At 28.9% G+C, this 20,515-nt stretch overlaps 1 protein-coding gene across 4 annotated transcripts; it reads left to right on the forward strand.

Annotated features, from left to right (window-relative positions):
* Positions 1 to 7: 7 nt before the first annotated feature.
* On the forward strand, positions 8 to 20,119 carry LOC111038415 (protein Ycf2-like). Of its 4 annotated transcripts, none has more exons than XM_022321499.1 (15): positions 8 to 98; positions 2,501 to 2,608; positions 2,669 to 2,770; positions 3,430 to 3,531; positions 4,654 to 4,755; positions 6,522 to 6,623; positions 12,301 to 12,402; positions 13,527 to 13,628; positions 13,868 to 13,969; positions 14,345 to 14,446; positions 15,167 to 15,265; positions 18,360 to 18,458; positions 18,537 to 18,635; positions 18,719 to 18,787; positions 20,055 to 20,119. In XM_022321499.1, exons 1-15 carry the CDS (start codon positions 55 to 57, stop codon positions 20,107 to 20,109), a joined length of 1,389 nt encoding a protein of 462 aa, XP_022177191.1. In that variant the 5' UTR covers positions 8 to 54; the 3' UTR covers positions 20,110 to 20,119. The 4 variants fall into 4 exon arrangements, with proteins under 4 accessions (XP_022177191.1, XP_022177190.1, XP_022177193.1 ...); XM_022321498.1 differs by lacking the exon at positions 8 to 98 and adding an exon at positions 1,024 to 1,764; XM_022321501.1 differs by lacking the exon at positions 8 to 98 and adding an exon at positions 1,024 to 1,764 and having other exon boundaries at positions 4,654 to 4,736; positions 6,605 to 6,623.
* The last annotated feature ends 396 nt before the right edge of the window (positions 20,120 to 20,515 follow it).

Genomic DNA, 20,515 nt, shown 5'->3' on the forward strand with positions numbered 1-20,515 from the left:
TATTATTGTATACTATGTTAAATTAAATTTGAAATCAATGGTCAATAATTGTTTATGATGAAAAACGATTCTAATCGAAGTCTGGTCAGACTGTATAAGCAAGTATATTTTGAATATTTGATGATATAACTACTCATTTATATTGCTATTAAACTAGGCCTTTAAGTTATTTATTTTTCTATTTTTAAGGTACCTAGGTAGGTTAAATTCATTTTTGGTGGAAATGCTACATTCGAAAAATGACTACATTTTTTAGTCTCAGTAAGATAAAGCCTTACCTATAAAAATTGAACATATCGTAAATTTTCATCTACAAATTATTAAAAGGGTCTACCCAAAAATAAGACAACACCATTTTTCAAGACTTAAAGGAATACGAAAAACCTCTGGGGGTATCCGGAGCTACATGGTTTTTCAACGGAATTAAACCAGACAACTCCCTGTTACAACATATTTCCCATACGAGTGGTTGGATTTCTCGTTCTTGAACAGATTACAGATATACTATTCAATTTTTTCTTAATTCATTAAAAATGGCCAAAAACCCATTTTTGACAAATATTGAGTTGTTTTACACTTGCATGGATCATTTCAATTAGAATCCTGAGATTTTGACAAATTTCAATAAATATATATTATGACAAAGTTGATTTTGATATTGTTTAGCTGGCTTATACTTTATACAAACTTACAACGAATCTTTTAGTATCCAGTTTACAATGATTTTCACCAAGCGAAAAACAATTTATTAGCGTATACCGAATATATAATATGCCTATATTATGGTATTTACGCCATTTGTGGTAAAATAATGGTCGATTACAATTTACAATGATAATTAATTTGTACCCATATTAATTACATAAAAAAGTACCAAATATTAAACACGGTCAACCAATACATTTAGTCCAGGGTCAGGGTGACACATTTACAAACTCAAAATTCGTACCCAATGAAACCATTTAGAATTCCTGATAGTTAGTATTAATTTATAGGTGTGAATGGTGTGATATATTCTTTTAGAGGTAGCAAAGCGGAGATCGTAACAGTTGAAGTACGAATGCCCTATGTTTATCATGTAATATGATAAGTGGAGGCGTAAGGACCAATCATATTCCTTGAATATTTGTTGATGATTGACGGGGAACATCTGATACCAAAAACAGGCCCGCAGGCCATGACGCTCGCCAACATGACGCGATAACAATAGTGATTAGTTACAACACTTAACGGTAGTCGGCGATCGGAACGAACGAGTGCCGACAGACCAATACAATGTAAGATGGCCGGTGTTACACACGCATACACATACACACATACACATACACGCATATCACCAACAAGTGACTGACCGTCGTTTTGGTACATGGTGTATTGGTGTTCCTAACGCAGTGATACGTGTTGTAAGTTGTAACGTTTAGTCCGACATATTTGGATTTTCAATCGGTCTCGATCGTTTGTATTTTGTGTCTGTATTGTGCGTCGCCATTTTTTTTTTCAATCATCGTTATCAATCGCTTTGTGTTAATTTTTATTCGACGACGGCGTTTGCGTTTTTTGAACCACATTCGGCTTCAGCCATTTTGTAATAAACAGTCCGACGTTACTGTACTATTTAACTTCAGTACATTTCAGTTTCGTCAACAACAAAATGTCGGAGTATACAAAAGAAAGCTTGAAAAAGCTATACCCTACAATGAATTTTGACGTGCAGCTAACTCTCACCAAGATATCGAAAAACGATATCGAAAAACATACCGGACAGTAAGTATGACTTTCTAAAACGTATCACAGATTACTTTTATCAAATGGCGTAAAAATGGTTTGATACCGAGCACGTTCGCTCTATTATTGATAGTTCCGGTTGTACTATTTTTACACCGATATTGAACGTAAGCATGCGGCAATGTATAAAAAACTATTTTAATACTATTTTTAACCGTAACACTATTGCATATTTGCATTTCATTTTACTCTCGTTCAAATTGTAGGTTCTTAATCGCTCAGAAGTTAAGTACGAGGGAGAACCATTGTTTTCCCAAAAATGTTCCCGGATGTCGTATAGTTAATATTGATTGATTTACCGTTTTAACACTTATCATACTATAAACCAGGGGTATTCAATGTATTTTGTCATGGTACTCAAGCTTCATTCAATAGTTTACGAATAGAGCCGTATCAAAGAACTGGAAACCAAAAATACTCAAAATAACTGTACTTAATATAGAAAAATGAATATTATTTTCATACATAATCTTGGTAATGGGTATTTGAAGTTTTATTTATAAAAAAAAAATGTCTTGTCATAGTGTTATCGCCTGTATTATATCTGTCAATCATCACCGTCGATAAAAAAGGAACCAATACTTTAAGCCCCGTAACATTATTGTTGAGATGCAAAAGCGCTATGATATGAAAAATTTAGAATACCTCTCACAGAAACGTACTAAACTATAAATATTAATTAATTGTTTAAACTTCATTTTTTTTAATTTTATAGATTTAGAAAACAACAAGGAGAGAACATCTCTAATCCAACAAATGATTTTGTGCCTAAAGTATACATAACACAAGATATACAACATGATGCAGTGAAAGATGAAAAAATGTATGTTAATATGAAAAAATCATTTCCCTTACATTACAATTTTTATTTTTATTAATTTAGGACACAAGGAGTACAAGACTATTTAGATGCTGCAATTCATAACAATGTGGATAAGATTATCGACCCGCAGTCCTTAGACAATGAAGGCTTGGATGTTAATGTGTATGTTAATAAATAAATATAAATTTAAGTACTGAGCGGAGCGAAAAATGTATTGATTTGACGCTGACGTCGGTTTTTTTTCAGTTTGTATCGGTGTACACAAAAAATAGTCTAAAAAATTATGAAATCCTCAATAATTATACCTAAGAATTGTAAAATATAAAACAAGGGTTACCATAAAAATTTCATAATGAAATCAAAAAAAATATGAGCACAGTTATTTTTTACATACAATTTAAATTCGAACTTGAACAAAATTACATAATAAACCCAGAATAAAAATATAAAATATTTTGTTGTTATGAAGAGATATTATTTGTGCTTATTTAAGATTTGGAGTATATTTTATACGCACAAAGACAATCACAAATATGATTTTTCAAAATTAGTTTAACCTACTGTAGTTCTAACGCCTAATAGTTAAATGAATTTCCATAACCACTATTATAATGTCAAAAAATAAATTTTGGTGTTAGGACAGTCAGACGTTCTGCGTCTTCGCTTAAAATTTTTTCTCCTTGTACAATGATATTATATCATTCACATCCATTACGGTGACACTAGAGCCACCTAATGTACAGCAAAGTGTAATTTACTTACCCTATTTTTACTCGTACACTACTACCACTACTTTAAAACTTTTATTTTTATTAATTTAGGACACAAGAAGAGGAAGGTTCAGTTACTTCTAATGAAGAGTTGTATAAGATTACTGAGCAGCAGTACTCAGACGATGAAGAAGGCTTGATGGATATCAACGAGTATGTTTATGAATAAGTATAATTTTAAGTTCTGAGCGTTGCGAGAAATGTATTGATTGGACAATGATGTCGGTTTTTATGCTCTCCGTGTCTGTGTACTCAAAGAGTATTCAAAATAATGTTTAAATTTTTTTAAATTCGACATTCCGAGTAGTTTCCAAAAGTGCGGAGATAAACAAAATAAATACTCATTAGAAATGTATGAATTTTCCGCAACATTTTTTCTCGGAACAAAAATCCTTTTAGGTTTGATGTAATTCAAAGGAAATTTACCAATGATGGATGAAATTTTCACCAAATGTTTATTTTATCATTTTATATAAGTACACTATAAAAAGTGTTCAAAATATTTTAAATAACTTTGAAGTATTTATAAACCTATGAGGTTTACCTACATTTTTGTTTTCATTTTTTTGTCCATAAATGTCAATACAATTTATTTTTCGGGGTCGATAATCTCGATTATCAATACAAAGATCCTCATAGACATTTACTATAGCAGTATAAAAAATTATAAGTTGCGTTAAAGTATTTAAAGATTAAATTTCCAAATTATATCGTAGCTTAAAAATTATGAAATGCTCAATATTTATACCTAAGAATCGTAAAATATAAAACAAGGGTTCCCATAAATAGTTCATAGTGAAATCAAAAATATATGAGCACAGTTATTTTATATATACAATTTAAATTCAAATTTGAACAAAATTACATAATACACCCAAAATAAAAATATAAAATATTTTATTGTTATGTAGAGATATTATTTATGCTTATATAAAATTTAGAGTATATTTTATACACACAAAGACAATCACAAATATGATTTTTGATAAATTAGTTTAACCTACTGTAGTTCTAACGCCTAATAGTAAAATGAATTTCCATAACCACTATTATAATGTCATCAATTATACTTGGTGTTAGTACAGTCAGACGTTCTGCGTCTTCGCTTAAAATTTTTTCTTCTTGTACAATGATTTTATATCATTCACTTCAATTTGAACACATCCATTACAGTGACACTAGCCACCATATGTATAGCAAAGTGAAATTTACTTACCCTATTTTTACTCATGCACTACTACCGTTATTTTAAAACTTTTATTTTTATTAATTTAGGACACAAGAAGAGGAAGGTTCAGTTACTTCTAATGAAGAGTTGTATAAGATTACTGAGCAGCAGTACTCAGACGATGAAGAAGGCTCAATGGATGACACTGAGTATGTTTATGAATAAGTATAATTTTAAGTTCTGAGCGTTGCGAGAAATGTATTGATTGGACAATGATGTCGGTTTTTATGCTCTCCGTGTCTGTGTACTCAAAGAGTATTCAAAATAATGTTTAAATTTTTTTAAATTCGACATTCCGAGTAGTTTCCAAAAGTGCGGAGATAAACAAAATAAATAATCATTAAAAAATGTATGAATTTTCCGCAACATTTTTTCTCGGAACAAAAATCCTTTTAGGTTTGATGTAATTCAAAGGAAATTTACCAATGATGGATGAAATTTTCACCAAATGTTTATTTTATCATTTTATATAAGTACACTATAAAAAGTGTTCAAAATATTTTAAATAATTTTGAAGTATTTATAAACCTATGAGGTTTACCTACATTTTTGTTTTCATTTTTTTGTCCATAAATGTCAATACAATTTATTTTTCGGGGTCGATAATCTCGATTATCAATACAAAGATCCTCATAGGCATTTACTATAGCAGTATAAAAAAATTATAAGTTGGGTTAAAGTATTTAAAGATTAAATTTCCAAATTATATCGTAGCTTAAAAATTATATAATGCTCAATATTTATACCTAAGAATCGTAAAATATAAAACAAGGGTCCCCATAAATAGTTCATAGTGAAATCAAAAAAAATATGAGCACAGTTATTTTATATATACAATTTAAATTCAAATTTGAACAAAATTACATAGTTAAACCCAGAATAAAAATATAAAATATTTTATTGTTATGTAGAGATATTATTTATGCTTATATAAAATTTGGAGTATATTTTATACACACAAAGTCAATCACAAATATGATTTTTCATAAATTAGTTTAACCTACTGTAGTTCTAACGCCTAATAGTAAAATGAAGTTCCATAACCACCATCATTATGTCATCAATAGAGTCCGGATTTGTATGAACTCAAAAAGGCCAAAATAGTATGCATTTATGCATCAAAAAACGCACTTGATATGCTCTTATTTTTTTTAAATTTCTTCCATAAATAATAATTCAACAAAATTAGATAAACTTAATTTTTAATTATAGACATTGTCTTTAAACATTTATTAAAGAACAGTAAATATTTAATAAAGAGCAATCCATGTTTTTATTAAAGTTTGAATAATGCTTTGAATTTTCGACATTTTAAAATTTATAAATTGTAATGAAATGAAAATTTTAATTTATAAATTTATGGAACGCGAATTACGAAATGATGCATGGGCACTAGTCCACAATTTACTGGCAATAACATACGGAGAATAACATTTATTTCCCAAAAATATGTAATGAACTAATAATTTCAACAATGAAATTGAAACAAAATAATTGTATTAATAAACTTTTATACAAAATATGCTTGAATATGCAAAAATTTTCAAATATGTAGTCATCTCTAATAAATGCATTTATATGCAAAATTAACTTTTTTCTATGTATTATCTGTCACACAAATCGTCCACATTTCTTACTCCCATCCAAATGCATATACTCATTACAAATATGTAAAGGCATACAAATGCGGACTCTAGTCATCAATTATATTTAGTGATAGGACAGGCAGACGTTCTGCGTCTTCGCTTAAAATTTTTTCTTCTTGTACAATGATTTTATATCATTCACTTCAATTTGAACACATCCATTACGGTGACACTCGCCACCTAATGTACAGCAAAGTGTAATTTACTTACCCTATTTTTACTCGTACACTACTACCGTTACTTTAAAACTTTTATTTTTATTAATTTAGGACACAAGAAGAGGAAGGTTCAGTTACTTCTAATGAAGAGTTGTATAAGATTACTGAGCAGCAGTACTCAGACGATGAAGAAGGCTTGATGGATATCAACGAGTATGTTTATGAATAAGTTTAATTTTAAGTTCTGAGCGTTGCGAGAAATGTATTGATTGGACAATGATGTCGGTTTTTATGCTCTCCGTGTCTGTGTACTCAAAGAGTAGTCAAAATAATGTTTAAATTTTTTTAAATTCGACATTCCGAGTAGTTTCCAAAAGTGCGGAGATAAACAAAATAAATACTCATTAGAAATGTATGAATTTTCCGCAACATTTTTTCTCGGAACAAAAATCCTTTTAGGTTTGATGTAATTCAAAGGAAATTTACCAATGATGGATGAAATTTTCACCAAATGTTTATTTTATCATTTTATATAAGTACACTATAAAAAGTGTTTAAAATATTTTAAATAATTTTGAATTATTTATAAACCTATGAGGTTTACCTACATTTTTGTTTTCATTTTTTTGTCCATAAATGTCAATACAATTTATTTTTCGGGGTCGATAATCTCGATTATCAATACAAAGATCCTCATAGACATTTACTATAGCAGTATAAAAAATTATAAGTTGCGTTAAAGTATTTAAAGATTAAATTTCCAAATTATATCGTAGCTTAAAAATTATGAAATGCTCAATATTTATTTGGGATTATTATACTAAAAGCTCAGCAAGAGCAAAAGAAAACATTTGATCATAGAAGAGTAGCAGCAACAGATTTCTGGATTGATGACCTAGTCGCTATTAAAAGAACACAATTTCTTCCTCTATCCAAGATAAAGGGCAAGTACCTTGGGCCATATCATATCACTGGTAGACATAGTCCGAACCGATATGCAGTGTGGAAGGTGGGCTCAGGTGAAGGACCTGAAAAAACTAGCACGGGAACAGATTATATGAAAAAATGGAAAAGCTGCATAAAATCAGATGAAGATGATGAAGATTCAGTGTCCGAGGTGGACTCTGATTATGATGGGGGTGAATGTGGGATTATTTGTATTATCTATTATCATCAGATTCACTATTGTATTAAGTTGTTACTATTGCTTTGGTTACAATTACACAGTCAGTCAGTGTCGAGTGAACCATGATCGTGATTGCATCGAGTAGATCAAGATGTTAAGTTGATACATTAATACAGAATTCCTTAATATTAGACGTTGTTGTGTCCGTTAATGTTTGTTAATCACCCTTAATCTTAACTTGGAGTTATACAGCATTGTGTGAACTTCTTCATTTGGGGGCCCATCTGGTTGTTGGTTCGTATTAAGACGCATTAACAATTAATATGTCGTGAACTTGTAATACTAGTTACTAACCTCATAATTAATTCCTATTTACCAAGTTGCGTGGTCGTGTTGTGGTATGTCCGGTGCGTGAAGTAAATCGTTTATCGCGCTTCGTATTTTGTGTTTTTGAACTTGCCGGTTAACTTCCTTACAAAATGGCACCCAGGACGCCAAAACACGCAAAGCTAAGTCATATGCAAGAACTAACGAAACTTCTGTTGCCATCGATGAAAATTATACTGTTAATCAGGTTAGAGAATCGATTAAATTTCATGATGTGCGAGAATCTCTTAATGTATTTACCGGTGATGATACTTATTCAATCATTAAATAGATAGAAGATTTGGAAGAAACGAGCGAAGTATGTGGATGGTCTGATGTTGAACTTTTTATATATAGTCAACGTCTATTGTCGGGGACGGCTGTCCTATATCTACTTTCTGAAACTGGTATTAAGTCATGGAATTTATGGAGGGAATGTTTGATGAATGTGTTTTGTAATAATTTAACTTCGACTGATGTGCATAGGCAGCTTACAACCAGAATAAAAAATAATGACGAATCTCATCAGCAGTATTTGTTTAAAATGATGGAAATAGCAAAGCAAGGAGATGTGTCTGAAGATACACTGTTGGATTATGTCATTGCTGGCATTCAGGATAGTGAAGTGAATAAGGCTTTACTTTATGGAGCTACAATAATAAGCAAATTTAAAATAAAGCTACAATTGTATGTTAAGATGAAGTTAAGGATGCTCATCTCTGAGTCAGGAATATCTAAGATTTTTAATGGTGCTGCAAGTAATCATAACGCAGGTAATATAAAATAAAACAAATTTGATGTCAAGTGTTGCGAGCACAATAATTAGATGTTATAGTTGCGGATCTAAAACAAATAAACATAGGGAATGTCCAGACTTGGATTAAGGTTTTAAGTGTTTTGCTTGTAGATCTTTTGGCCACAAATCAACAGAATGCCCTGATAAGGAAACTCAAACAAAGCAAGTGAATAATGATGAAAAACCACAAGTTTATCAAGTGAATGCTGTAAATACTAATGGGCGAATATTTAAAGAAATTAATGTCTTAAGAATCCAGACATTAGCTCTTATAGACACTGGCTTTGAATTTATGCCGACAGTCATTAATTAAAGGTATTGACGCTGTCAATGCAGAAGTTAGTCTTAGTGGACCAGCTGAAACTATGTTTTGTACCAAGAAAAAATTCATCACTGAATTAGAAGTTGATAATGCTTCTTATGCAGTAGAAGTATACTTGGTACCTGATAAAGATATAATGTGTGACTTTATAATAGGTAGATCATTATTCCAAACAAATGCTGAACTGAAAATTAGTCCTGGAGTGATTGAAATCAACAAAATAACTATCGAAACAAATGAGTTTGATGTAGGATCTAGAGAACACTATCCGGTTATAAGGAGTGTAGTAGACAACTATGTACCATGTGCTATAGAAACTACACCTATAAAAACCAAAATTAAAGTCAGTGATGAAGAACCCATCTATCAGCGATCAAGGCGTTTATCACCAAAAGAAAAAGCAGTTGTGGAAAGTCAATTGGAGGAATGGATTAAGGAAGGAATTATCAGACCTAGCTGCTCAGATTATGCTAGCCCAATTGTAATTGTCCCTAAGAAAGATGGTTCATTTCGGGTATGTGTTGACTGTCGTCGATTAAATAATAAAATCATTAAGGATCGTTACCCTTTACCTTTGATAGAAGACCAGCTGGATAAGCTTCAAGGGGCCAGAATATTTTCAACATTAGACCTTAAGAACAGTTTTTTTCATGTGGCTATGGACGAAGAGAGTATTAAATATACATCTTTTATTACACCAGAGGCACAATATGAATTTATGAAAACACCATTTGGATTGTGTATTGCTCCACCTGTATTTCAGCGCTTTATAAACCATGTATTCAAGGATATAATGCGGATGGGATATTTGTTAATATACATGGATGACTTAGTAATTATTTCAAGCACAGTTGAGGAGAATATTGAAAGACTGAAGATAGTATTAAGAACCTCGGCTAACCATGGATGAAAATTAATTGGAAAAAATGTCAATTTCTCAAAAAAGAAATTGATTACCTGGGATATAGAATCAAACACAATGAACTGAGTCCATCACCATTAAAGCTGGCTGCTGTGGTGAAATATCCGAGACTACAGAATGCAAAACATATACAGAGCTTTTTAGGACTGACTGGATATTTTCGAAAATTCATTAAGGACTACGCCTTGATTGCTCATCCATTGAGCGAAATACTCAAAAAGAGTATACCATTCGTAATTGGGCCTCAACAAGAAAATGCGTTTAATATGTTAAAAAAAATAACAGAGGCACCCATATTAGGCGAGCCGTTATCCGATATGCATGACTATCAATAGTGAATTTATAGCACAATTGCAAAAAGCACAACAGAATGATATTGAGGTAAAAACCTTTACTTCAGAAGCAAGGATGAATGGATGTGGTTCATATATTGTAGAAAATTATTTGCTTTATGAAACACAGATGACAGAAAATTACTGGTTATTCCAAAAAGTATGCAAAAAGAGTTAATTCGAAATGCACATAATGTTGGTCATTTTGGCGTAAAAAAAGTTGTTGAACTGTTAGATAGAGAATATTCCATTTCTAATGTTCGTGAAAAGGTGGAATGTTTCATTCAAAATTGTGTACCTTATATTTTGATCAACCAAAACAAGGGAAACAGTAAGGATTCCTTAACACAATTGACAAAGGTGATCTACCATTACATACTTGGCACATTGATTTTTCTAGGACCATTGACAAATACTCCTCGTGGATATAAGCACTGGTTATTATTGATGCATTTACAAAATTCTGTTGGCTCTTTCCAACAAGAAGTACTACATCGAAAGAAGTTGTGGACAAAATGAATATATTACAAGCTACATTTGGTAATCCAACACGGCTGATATCTGACCGTGGTGCTGCATTCACACCAGGAGGGTTCAAAAAATACTGTAGTGATTCACACATATATCATGTGCAGATTACCACAGGAATACCAAGAGGAAATGAACAAGTCGAGAGGTTGAATGATACAACAGCAACAGTAGTAGCAAAATTGACTATTGATGATCCAGGTCAATGGTTTAAGTATGTCTCAAGAGTGCAGATGACGTTAAATTGTTCATGGCAACGATCAATTAATATGACTCCATTTAAATTAACGTTTGGAACTGAAATTAAACATCCAGATCTACTCCCATGCAGTTTAATAAAAGAAGAGTATGCAAAAAGTGTTTTGGATAAAGAGAAGCAGAACGTCAAGAGGCTAAACAATGCATACTAAAAGCTCAGCAAGAGCAAAAGAAAACATTTGATCATAGAAGAGTAGCAGCAACAGATTTCTGGATTGATGACCTAGTCGCTATTAAAAGAACACAATTTCTTCCTCTATCCAAGATAAAGAGCAAGTACCTTGGGCCATATCATATCACTGGTAGACATAGTCCGAACCGAAATGCAGTGTGGAAGGTGGGCTCAGGTGAAGGACCTGAAAAAACTAGCACGGGAACAGATTATATGAAAAAATGGAAAAGCTGCATAAAATCAGATGAAGATGATGAAGAGGCGGACTCTGATTATGATGGGGGTGAATGTGGGATTATTTGTATTATCTATTATCATCAGATTCACTATTGTATTAACTTGTTACTATTGTTAAGGTTACAATTACACAGTCAGTTAGTGTCGAGTGAACCGTGATCATGATTGCACCGAGTAGGTTAAGACGTTCAGTTGTTACAGTAATACAGAATTCTTTAATATTAAACATTGTTGTGTCCGTTAATGTTAGTTAATCACCCTCAACCATAACTCGGAGTTATACAACACTGTATGACCTTCTACATTTATACCTAAGAATCATAAAATATAAAACAAGGGTTCCCATAAATATTTCATAGTGAAATCAAAAAAAAAAGCACAGTTATTTTATATATACAATTTAAATTCAAACTTGAACAAAATTACATAATAAACCCAGAATAAAAATATAAAATATTTTATTGTTATGTAGAGATATTAATATTTGTGTTTATATAAAATTTGGAGTATATTTTATACACACAAAGACAATCACAAATATGATTTTTCATAAATTAGTTTAACTTACTAACTCCTAATAGTAAAATGAATTGCCATAACCACCTTAATAATGTCATCAACTATATTTAGTGATAGGACAGGCAGACTTTCTGCGTCTTCGCTTAAAATTTTTTCTTCTTGTACAATGATTTTATATCATTCACTTCAATTTGAACACATCCATTACGGTGACACTAGCCACCTAATGTACAGCAAAGTGTAATTTACTTACCCTATTTTTACTCGTGCACTACTACCGTTACTTTAAAACTTTTATTTTTATTAATTTAGGACACAAGAAGAGGAAGGTTCAGTTACTTCTAATGAAGAGTTGTATAAGATTACTGAGCAGCAGTACTCAGACGATGAAGAAGGCTTGATGGATATCAACGAGTATGTTTATGAATAAGTATAATTTTAAGTTCTGAGCGTTGCGAGAAATGTATTGATTGGACAATGATGTCGGTTTTTATGCTCTCCGTGTCTGTGTACTCAAAGAGTATTCAAAATAATGTTTAAATTTTTTTAAATTCGACATTCCGAGTAGTTTCCAAAAGTGCGGAGATAAACAAAATAAATACTCATTAGAAATGTATGAATTTTCCGCAACATTTTTTCTCGGAACAAAAATCCTTTTAGGTTTGATGTAATTCAAAGGAAATTTACCAATGATGGATGACATTTTCACCAAATGTTTATTTTATCATTTTATATAAGTACACTATAAAAAGTGTTTAAAATATTTTAAATAATTTTGAATTATTTATAAACCTATGAGGTTTACCTACATTTTTGTTTTCATTTTTTTGTCCATAAATGTCAATACAATTTATTTTTCGGGGTCGATAATCTCAATTATCACTACAAAGATCCTCATAGGCATTTACTATAGCAGTATAAAAAAATTATAAGTTGGGTTAAAGTATTTAAAGATTAAATTTCCAAATTATATCGTAGCTTAAAAATTATATAATGCTCAATATTTATACCTAAGAATCGTAAAATATAAAACAAGGGTTCCCATAAATAGTTCATAGTGAAATCAAAAAAAATATGAGCACAGTTATTTTATATATACAATTTAAATTCAAATTTGAACAAAATTACATAATAAACCCAGAATAAAAATATAAAAAATTTTATTGTTATGTAGAGATATTATTTATGCTTATATAAAATTTGGAGTATATTTTCTACACACAAAGACAATCACAAATATGATTTTTCATAAATTAGTTTAACCTACTGTAGTTCTAACGCCTAATAGTAAAATGAATTTCCATAACCACTATTATAATGTCATCAATTATATTTGGTGTTAGTACAGTCAGGCGTTCTGCGTCTTCGCTTAAAATTTTTTCTTCTTGTACAATGATTTTATATCATTCACTTCAATTTGAACACATCCATTACGGTGACACTAGCCACCTAATGTATAGCAAAATGTAATTTACTTACCCTATTTTTACTCGTGCACTACTACCGTTATTTTAAAACTTTTATTTTTATTAATTTAGGACACAAGAAGAGGAAGGTTCAGTTGCTTCCAATGAAGATATGTATAAGATTACTGAGCAGCAGTACTCAGAAGATGAAGAAGGCTCAATGGATGTCAATGGGTATATTAATGAATAAGTATAATTTTAAGTTATGAGCTTAGCGAAAAGATGGAGACGTATCATTTTTTTTACTTGCACTTCCTTTTCTCTTAATTATTATGTTCTTATGTTTATTGATTTAGAACTCATAAAGGTGAGAATACATATCATCCCTCTAATTTTTTTGTACCTAACAACATAATTTTTAGGCTTGCACTATCTTTACTTTAATATGTTTATTTTGTTTTTATTTAACCTAGGGTACCAAGAAATGTGGAAATCTCTAATCCTGAGTATAACTACAATCAAAACATAAAAATCAAGCAGGAAATAATGGACGATTCCTACAATGCCACATATCCGTACGTTAATGTTGCAGGCTTGTTATATACTTACTTTATCACTGTTATTATTATTTTTTTTTAATGTGTAATTTTCTCATTACTTTCATATCATAAAAAATATACGATATTATAGGTGGTAACTACAGATAAAAATAAAATTACTGCACTTAGATATTTAGATTTATAGATTAACTTTTGTTTGCCAAGGAGAAGTATCAATTTTTTACTTGCACTTCCTTTAATCTTAATTATTATGTTCTTATGTTTATTGATTTAGAACTCATGAAGGTGAGAATACATATCATCCCTCTAATTTTTTTGTACCTCACAATATAATTTTGATGCTTGCACTATCTTTACTTTAAAATGTTTATTTTGTTTTTATTTAACTAGGGTACCAAGAAATGTGGAAATCTCTAATCCTGAGTATAACTACAATCAAAACATAAAAATCAAGCAGGAAATAATGAACGATTCCAACCAAGCCACATATCCGTACGTTAATGTTGCAGGCTTTCTATAACTGTTATTATTATTTTTTTAATGTGCTCTATTTTTCTGACTTCCATCATATCAAAAAAAAATGTTAATTATGATAGGTGATAACTGTAGATAAGACTAAAAGGACTGCGCTAAGATATTTAGTTTTATAGTATTAAAATATTGTGGTATATAATTAGTTTTAATTTTTTTTCGCGCGTTATTGTTACGCAGCCCTGCATGCTGGTTTTATACACAGTTCTTTCCTAATAGTATAAGTTCTATGACTAGAATATTATTTTAATTAATATTCTAGTCTGCATGGTTAGTTATATAATAATTTCACAGTTGATGTAATGATAATATCATGAAATATTTTGAGTATATTATCCCTCTCGTTCAATATCGATTTCATAATCTCTTTCTTAAAGCACAATCAGTAGTAGTATATAACTATTATTGTAGATTTTAAAATCGTTTTTACTATTAATATTATGTTACAAATAATAAACAGTTTAAAAGAAAGGTGAACTTTTAATATCTGTTTTTTTTTATATTTAAAATAAAACATACTTACATTTTTCTGAATATTACTGACTTAATTAAAAATATAACTTACTTTCTTAGTTTTTGATAAAAGTAGCAACCCTGATTCTTAAGAATGAAGTATAAATAAATGTTCTTTTTTACACTATCTTTACTTTAAAATTGTGTTTTCTATTTTCATTTATTTAGATCAGAAAGTATGAACACCTTTGAGGAGGAAGTTCCCTGCCATTCTAACAGAGGAATCAAGCAAGAAGTCATTGATGATTCCTACTATGCCACTTATCCGTATGTCAATGTTGCAGGCTAGCTATACACACACTTCTTATCACTGTTATTACTTTCTATTTTTTAATGTGTTTCCTTTTCCCCATTTCTTTCATTGATTTACTTAAAAACTCATTTCTCACTTTTTCATGAATTAATAGTAATTATTATAGTATTTTTTTAGACTATTTTGTAGGTATTAATGATAAGGTACAATATTATTATTACTAGGACTGGGAATCCGTTTAAAAATATATAAATTTTAGCTACTGTAGAAAACATCAGCTATAACACATTGTTTAAATTAGTTATTAACACAATTTTTAAACATGTTCATCATTTTCTAGTTCTCCTACCTTCTTTTTACCCTGAAAAAATAAATATACAATTAAATAGGTACATTCGTTAAGTTACCATGTGTTTCATAATAACATTGAATACCCAGGTACTGCTAGATATTCTCAAACATAAATCTTCCAGATGATAAAATAACTGCTGATGACATGGCTCATATGAAGTTGGCACCAATGACGTCAGTCGACAAGTTTCTCTAGATACAAAATAACACTGGCCAATAACCGTCAAAGATTTATGTTTAAATGATATAATTGACCAGTGTTGTTTTGTATCTCGAAAAACTTTGTTCCATGTCAACTGACGTCATGGGTGCAAACTTCATGAGTCATGCCATTAGCAGTTAGTTCTTCAGATATTGTATTATCTCAAGATGTTGCTTTTCCTTCCAAAATATTTGAAATATGTTTCATTGTTTTAAATCCCTAATTTTTTTTATTTTTTAGAATGAATGTTAACTAAGTTTTTATTGAATTTTATCCATTCCTATATAAAAATTACTTAAAAACATACAAATGTTAAAAAATGCTCTAAAAAGTAATTAAGTAATAAATGCAAAATAAAAGTTAAATTTTTTAATTCCGTGATGTATGAAATGATCTTTGTGCTTGAAAAGCAGTTTTCTGACATCCTGAAAAAAATGCAATGTGTATTCCAATTTGTTTCCAAATTATTACACTGTTAAAAAATTATAAAGTACAGTTAAGATTCTGAAAATTGCAATAATAGCAATAATAGTCAAGTATTCCATAAAAAACTAGTGCAACAACTGGTTGGAAATGGTATATAATTAGGGAATGGATTTATATGTAATAAAAATACAAAAATGTATACATAAATATGGAAGTATAATTTATTTATAAATTATGTGGGAAAAAATAATTTTTATTTCTGTTTAAGTGCAATGCATTTATTGAAAAAATACATTAAATATAATTATAAAATTGCATTGCATGGAAAGGGGGCCGGAAAGCATATGCAAGGTGACGACTTAAAATATAAATTAAATCAACAATTTACCAATTTATGACTTGTTTTTGTTCACTGCAATATTTCTTGAAGACGTATGAATGATGAAATGATTAGATATGTTTAAAAATATTTACAAATTAGTGATTTATGTAAAAATATTTAATTATACCAAAATAATTTGACATAATTTGACTAAATTGACATAATTTTAATAAGAATACTTTAAATCATTAACATTTCTTATCAAATCTTAAATATCTTGTTCTAATAAAAATTTGTATTTACATATAAATCCATACCCTAGTATAAATATTAGTACCAATTGTTTTAGTAAACTATATATTTTATTTGTATTAATTGTTTAATAAATTATATGTTAAAAATATTTACAGTTTTTTTCGAAATCAATTGAAACACAATGGTTGGTGTAGGTGGTGACCCGTTATTTGCTCTGGTAAATAATATCCCGCGGCAATTAATCAGGGACATTTGAAAAGTATTTAAATAAAACCTTTACCAAAAATATAAATAGTTAAACTATTTATTGATTATTATTTTTTTTTACCTGACGTTTTCAAAACATTTTGAAACAAATTATAATTTTGATGTCTATATATTTTTATTTTATCTTATTTTTATAGTTTCTTCATTTATATTATACTATGCATTAAACAAAAATGAAACAAAAAAAAACTGTACCAAAAGTATCGGGCAAAAGAATAATAAAAAATAATATATAGAATTTTAAAAAGGCTAAGTATAAAAAGTTTTATGAACTTTATATAAGGTGGACTATCCATTGAAATGTTCTTCTATATTATAAATTATTTTCCCCTTATATTTAAGGTTTTTTAAAACTATGAAATTAAAATTATAATTGAATTTTATATTACTTTAACCGGAAATGTTGGTACAAGTTTTTTTTAATCAGATCAATTGTGGCCAGATATTATTTTCCAGACAAAATTATGTGCAACTAGTGTGGTTAAAGGAACCAAACAATTTGCTGTTCACCCAAAATTTGAAACTCAATTGCATAATTAATAAATTATAATAGACAAGTTTTTAATTTAAAAAAAATTTAAGAATTATACTATAACCATTGTTGAAGCAAATGTATAGATAAAATATATATATATGTATGTATACTCACTGCTTATAACGATTATTACTTTTTATTTTTTAATATGCTCCCTTTTTCTCATTTCTTTCACATAAAAATATAATATATAAGTACATAATAAAGTAACAGGAAAGGAATGGACTGTGCTCTCTTAATCCCTATTTATCAATATCAGAATTGTTAATTGACCGAGTGAGATGGATTTAGTTGGATTCAATCATGAAAAAAATAATATACTTCATTCATGCCATGAAATTATTGTAGTGATATAATCATGAAGACGAGAATATTATAGTAATTAATACAAGGTATACAATAATTTAACAGTTGATATATTGATAATATCATGGAACAATTTGAATATTAAATATTTCCTCCATGGTTGCCCCTAACTGTTATTATCTCTTTCATTCAATGTCGGTTTCATGATAGTAACTTAAGTAGATTTTAAAAATGTTTTTTACTATTAATAATGAGTTTTAAAAAAGGTGAACATTTAAAGTCTAGTTTTTTGTATTTTAAATAACAAATACTCACAGTTTTCAAAATATTTCCCACTCAGCTGAAAATAAAACTTAATTTTTTCACTTTTTAACCAAAAAATAAGCATCCCTGATATATCATTTTTATACTTGTGCTGTCTACTTTAACATTTTATTTTTTTAGAATGCAAGAAGCAGGGTGTTCATCTAGCATGCACAGTGATTTTTCTCCAGCAGTGATTAAGCAAGAAGTTTTGGATGACGGTTACAACGAGAGCATTATGTATGTTAATGTTGAAATATAATTTTTATATTTTCACTTTCTTTGCTATAAGTTTTTTTTTTTAATTTGATGATTTAGAACTGAAACAACTTATGATTGTTTCACAACTACAAATGAGTATATATCCAACATGGACCAACCAACTCAAAACATTTCTAACATGCAGGGCTATATTATGTATGTTAATGTTGAAATATATTTATGTTTAGGTACTTGTACTTTCTTTACTAAATAGTTTTTTTTTTATTTTATGGATTTAGGCAGCCAGAAAATTCTCCATTCATGGTCAAACAAGAGATACTTGACGATGGTAACATCGAGATTTTTACGTATGTTAATGTTGAAATACTTTTATTTTATTTTCATTATTTTTACTATTCAAACAAAATAATTTTGGTTTATAATTCGTACTTGGCATTCATTAACAGATTAAATGTAATTTAAGAATTAATAGTACAATTACTATTAATATTCTCTATTTAAACAAGATATTTTCAAACTGTTTTTAATTTGGATACTTCGTCTTATCCATTGATTATTTTGATCTTTGGTATTTTATTTAATAATTAATTTTACTTATAATACTTAAGGGGCCCATGTAATTTTTTGTCTTGATTACTGGGGATTTTCAGTCCCCATATACAATTTGAGTTATTTTCCAAAATAGTCCTTATATTTCCTAAAAAGATATTAAAAATTGCATATAAATTGAGTGTATTTTCAACAAATATCTTAAACTGTAAAAGGCAATAGTAAATGTCAGTTACTCTGCTATTATTGTAAAATCTCCCATAATGTACATAATTTTACCTTCACCCATAAATTATTAAGGAATCTTAGGTATTGTAAAAAATAAAAATAAATATATTTTTAAATCTTACATTCATTATAGTATGAACTAAAATTTAAAATCTTACAGTTTAAAAGTGTAAATATTTTTAATTGTATAATATTATTAAAACTGACTCATCTATATAAATACTTTGAACTTTTTTAATAATAATAAGAAAATATGTTTAAATTACATTTAAAATATTGATTTCTTATAACATTTAGTGGTTCTAGTGTTGCACTGAAACAATTTATTATTTTTAAATACTCAATTTTGGTTGAAAATAAATCATCCTGGCATATAAATGTTTTAAACTTAATCGTTTCTATAAATTAATATTCTGTGTATAATCATAATCTATGGTTGGTATCACTGATTGTACAAATTTCAAAAATATAATTAAGTACATATGTACTTTTAAATGTTTGCTTCGTTTTTTCACAATTTTAATCAGTTTTTTCATAACTTCTGCATGCCTGTAAATAATATATATAATAGCTGATTAAGATATTTCTTACTAAAAAACTATCATTAATGATATTTTGAAATGTTATGGTATGTACAAAAGTCTATAAAAATAACAAAACATCATAACAATTAAAAACCCTTTGTTTGTTAATTTACAAATGTCACACCAACCTACAAACAATTATTCCTATATTCAGATCATTTTTGTGCTGATAGTGTAAAACTTGAGGTATAATAAAAGCAATACCACAGTCTAGTATATTTCTATTAATTCAATTTTATATACTTACTTGCAGGGATGTATTGAAGCCATCGGCGGACCAGGAAGATGAGGGTGGGAATTCATGGTAACAGTTTTCTTTGCATAGTCCTGGCAAACATCTTCATACATTTCTTCAGTGCTTAATGGTTTTTTTTTCTAAAATGTACAAAAAAAATTGTTTTCCAAAAATTAAATAGTAGTTTACCAGTGACCAAGATATAAGAATTTGTACAACCATATTTTTAATAAATTTACTATATTAATATTGTTGAATACTTACTTCATTATAACCATAAATCCACAACCTTGGAGTTTGATAAAATTTATCATATGTTATATGTAAATCATAAGTTCTGGTTTTTAATACTTCATCAATAGACGTGCTTTTTAATTGCTTTCTTTCTTTTTGTGTTGAGTAAACAGTTGCCTTAAAAATAATATTTACAATAAAAATCATAGAAATACCAGTTGAATTAATTTAAAAAATATCTGTTA

The sequence above is a fragment of the Myzus persicae genome, unplaced genomic scaffold, assembly GCF_001856785.1.
Source record: "Myzus persicae strain clone G006 unplaced genomic scaffold, MPER_G0061.0, whole genome shotgun sequence".
NCBI classification, from domain to species: domain Eukaryota; kingdom Metazoa; phylum Arthropoda; class Insecta; order Hemiptera; family Aphididae; genus Myzus; species Myzus persicae.

Excerpts from the sequence above, each read along its gene's own strand:
- LOC111038415 (XM_022321498.1), top strand. The coding sequence starts at position 1,652 with ATGTCGGAGTATACAAAAGAAAGCTTGAAAAAGCTATACCCTACAATG. Across the intron at positions 13,970-14,344 it reads TCCTACAATGCCACATATCC|GGTACCAAGAAATGTGGAAA; the intron begins GTACGTTAATGT and ends TTATTTAACTAG. Across the intron at positions 14,447-15,166 it reads TCCAACCAAGCCACATATCC|ATCAGAAAGTATGAACACCT; the intron begins GTACGTTAATGT and ends TCATTTATTTAG.